A 4,139-nucleotide genomic window follows, 5' to 3' on the forward strand; every position below is an offset into this window, starting at 1 on the left:
TTAAAAAAAAACGCACCTGAGTGACTTTATGTGTGCATGGTCGTGTTTTAATGTTTTATCGAGCTAACCGACCTCAACAGACTGATCTGGTTTTGTTTGTCGTTCTTGTAATGTTCATTAAAATGGTTGGATCTTCTGTTATGGTTCTTTGCTTTCCACGTGAAGTGATGGGAGGAAAACGCAGTCGTTTTTTTACTACGGGATTTAAAAAAAACCAGTATTTTCTAAAGAAGAGCGAAATATCTGATATTCCACAGAAACATGAAGGGACTTGCAAGGACTTTTGTTGTACGTGAAAACACTGCCGAGCTATTCTGTGCGTGAATATTTGTTTTTATCTATACATATTAATGTGTGGGGTTTAGTGCCGAGTGGTTTGGCAGTGTCTCCCCCGACGAGCGAGGAGTACCAGAACATTTTAACGCCGCCCTGAGAGGACGGACGGCATGCTGCCGAGGATTAAAAAAAAATCTGAACTCGCCTCCAGGATGTTTTAACGCTCGACTCGTGGTTTCACACGCGATTAAACAGCAGTCGGTCTGCCTGGACGCAGCCTGAGCAAAGAAACCTTTGGATTCAGCGCGACGCCCACTGCACCACCCGTCTGCGCCACAATTATGATAAAAAACAAATTAAAAAAACAAAAAGGGGAGGGATTTGTTTCTGACCAAGCTGACCTGAAGGGAACACATTCTGAGTAAATTCATGTGTAAATTGGATTTTGGTGTTTACAAGTGAAAACTTTTTTTTTTTTTTTACTGTAAAATAAATGGTTACGTTGTTAAACTGTAATAAAGTTGTGAGAAATGAGAACCAAAACAAAACAGCCATTATCTTTTACCCGCTCTTTCGGGTCACTGGTGTCCATATCCAGCAAGTCATTATGTGAGAGGTTGGGGGACACCCTGGACAGGTCTCCAGTCTATCGCAGGGACACAAACCATTCACTCACACCTGGGGACACTTTAGTTACCAATCAGCCTAACATGCATGTTTTTGGCGTGTGGGAAGAAACCCAACGCATGCACGGAGAGAACATGCAAACTCCACCCAGAATGGCCCCCGGCCGGGGTTTGAACCAGCGACATCGTTTAGAGGCAGCAGCTCTACCAACTGCGCCACCGTGCCACCTCAAAACATAAAGGTGTAAAAATAAATTTCAGCATTTTATGTTAATTTGATTTGAGGTTAAAATTGTACAACTTGTTGCAAATTCTGACTCGTCCTACAAGGTAAACTCAAGTGTTTGTATATTTTATATATATACACACATATACATGTGTATTTTTAAGAATTCAATAAATTGAGGAACAAGAAAAAAGAACATTCATGAAATCAAAATAATGTACATTAAAAATAAGTTTACAGATTTTTATATATTTTGTAGAAAGGTAGCATTTTCACGATAAAAAGAATTCGATGAATTTAGCGTAATATGAAAATATGGTGTAAAAAGTTATTAAAAAAAAAGGTTGTTCCAGTTTGGGGGAAGTGTTTCCTGGACTGACGAAGTCTTCTGGATAGAAGGTGAAACGTTTCAGCCAAAAAAAAAAAGAAACTGTCCAGATGACCGGACTGAAAATTTTTGGATTGTACACCTGGATTATTGAGCAACGGACGTTTTTTGGTTATAAAAAACGTGTTATTCGTAACACCTTTTTAAACAATTTACAGTAATTAAGAAACATAAAATCGTATAAATCAGCTTTTCATTTCTTTGCCGTTTTAGCTTTGAGCATGAATTTTGTTGTCACAAACCAAAGCACTAGGAACCACCATTTGTTTATGCGCTTGTTGTAGAGGGAAAGTTTTCTTGAACGGACTCGTTTCCTTTACCCACAATCCTCTCCCGTAGGTCCATCCTTCCGACTTCCGCCTCAGCTTCAAGCCGAGGTGAGTGAATTTTTCTGCGAGAAAACCTTCCGCAATCTATCCCCATCCTGTCCTATTGAAGGCACAAACGGCCGTAAACAATCTGGAAACGTGCACAGAAGCGTTCATTAATGATTTTATTGTGTTTTTAAGACGGATGAATCTTTATTTTGTAAAAAAAGTTACGTCCGCTCGACCGTTAGCATTAGCACGGCTAACCTGAGCTACCTTTTTTAATCTCCGGTTGTGTTATTCCATTAGTGAAATGCTGCAGTCAGCTCAAACAGTTGAATTAATTTTTAAATTAGCTATTTTTATATTGTGCTTTGTACGTTAGTTTGCTAATAGTGATTGTTCAAACTAGTTTTATGCTAACCAATGCTTTTCCTGCGTATCGGTATTTACTTCCTGTCTACTGTAGCAAGCTGCAGCTTAATGTTTGAGCTGTGTCTTTGGTTCAACTCACATGTTTTTACGTGATGTCTTTTAAGATGGCCCCAACCAAGAAAGGAGAGAAAAAGAAGGGGCGTTCAGCCATCAACGAGGTGGTGACCAGAGAGTACACCATCAATATCCACAAGCGCATTCATGGAGTGTAAGTACAGCCAGGACTATAATAAACCTTGTTCTTACTCCTGAATGCTCTTCCTGGCACTTTTCAGGAAATGCTAAAGTTGCATGTCAAATTAACAGTGTCAACAAATTGACCAATCAGCCTATAAACTGAACGTTTATCCTCCTAGGACCTGGCATCCACATATGTGGACGTTATAGGAAATAATAATGCAAGAGTTGGGTCTTAAAAGTTTAAGTATGAAAACTAATATTAATGGCTGGCACTGTGTGTTGGTATGTTATGTGCTATAAATAGCTGTGGCTCTTTTTTCTGTGTTTAAAGAAGTAGTTTGTATGATTGAGCTCATCGCTGTAATTGTTTTTAGATGGATCATATTTAGTCGCGTGAATATTTTAATGTGCAGCTTGTGATTCTCTCGTCTTAAGCCGAGCAACTTAATGATTTCTTTGGTGTCAAAAAAAATGGCTAATATTGTTCTGTGTGTTGACAAGGCTTTAACAACATTAAGTGTTGGCATGTTTCCAGGAACAGTGCTCACTTCTGTCCTTTACATTTTTTAGAGGAGGCAACAACGAGCTTTAATCACATTTTTGTGATTGTTCGGCTCCACGAGACTTTTCTACACAAGAGCAGGACCGTACGGTCACTCAGTTTAAACAGAGGTCATGCTGATGATACTGTTATTCAGTTTTAGTCCACGTTTACACTAGGGATGTGCGATACGGCATAAATCACGATATGTATTGTGAAGGGTGGCGATAACGATATATATCACGATATGTTTTTGGTATAAAACTTGAAATAGGAATGAAAAAAGCATAGGGTGTCTTTTTGCCATTTATTTTGAAAACTGCTATACCACAAAATAATCCCAATTAAGAAAATTCCACTACTAGGACCAGAGAGTTTTAGTTAAAAAAACAACTCAAGTGTAGTGCAAAAGATATCAAATGTAGTTTTAGCCATTTGTTTTAAACAAAAGAATATGTTGTTAACTCTTACGTTTCCGGTCTTCTCACTTAAGAAATGAACGGCAACAGAGCAGCATGTTACACTGAAACACTTCACCCTCTAGTGGGCGTCTCCTTCCGCTTTAAGGAGAGCTGACACAAAATGGCGACCAGTTTCCTCTGTGGCTTTGACCAGAGGGTCACAGATCAGCGAGCAGGTTTAACGCAGTTTTTTTTTTTTTTTAAAGCTCAAATGCGCTCTCTAAAGCTGACCAACGAACTTTTGACTAAAACAAAACTTTCGACGGAACGCAGCGTTTTGCGCATGCCTCCGAATACAAGTACGGCAAGCCGGCAATAGTTCGCTTGTAGTTTTGCTTCTTATCTCTTGAAGAAAGGATTTTACCACCGCTTACACACAGTTTTCAACAAAATAAAGTAACGATTAAATCTGACAACGCTTCATTTTACATCAGACACGGCATTACTGCGGTTAGCCGGTAGAAGACAGATCTCTATCATAGGTTATCGTTTCTACCGTGTACCGTAAATATCGTTCATTCCTAGTTTACGCACCTTGTGTATCTACTTTTTACTTTCTAGCTAGTTCTTAGAATCCAAAGTACAGATGTCCTATTAAAGTATATTTAGTAGCAAGTAATAGTTTAGTAGTCAGTGTTTCCTTTAGATAACTTGACATGGCGGGGCGCTCGTCCGTGTTTTTTTTTTTTTGGGGGGGG

At 39.0% G+C, this 4,139-nt stretch overlaps 1 protein-coding gene across 1 annotated transcript in view; it reads left to right on the forward strand.

Annotated features, from left to right (window-relative positions):
• The first annotated feature begins 1,825 nt into the window (after positions 1 to 1,825).
• Positions 1,826 to 4,139, forward strand: part of rpl31 (ribosomal protein L31) — a 3,983-nt gene continuing 1,669 nt past the window's right edge. Inside the window, exons 1-2 of the mRNA XM_037696698.1 lie at positions 1,826 to 1,893; positions 2,364 to 2,467. Coding sequence (XP_037552626.1) covers positions 2,364 to 2,467 — 104 coding nt within the window. The 5' untranslated portion in view covers positions 1,826 to 1,893. The remainder of the gene's footprint in view (positions 1,894 to 2,363; positions 2,468 to 4,139) is intronic.

This window comes from Nematolebias whitei, chromosome 23 (assembly GCF_014905685.2).
Source record: "Nematolebias whitei isolate Nwh7 chromosome 23, NemWhi1, whole genome shotgun sequence".
Taxonomy (NCBI): domain Eukaryota; kingdom Metazoa; phylum Chordata; class Actinopteri; order Cyprinodontiformes; family Rivulidae; genus Nematolebias; species Nematolebias whitei.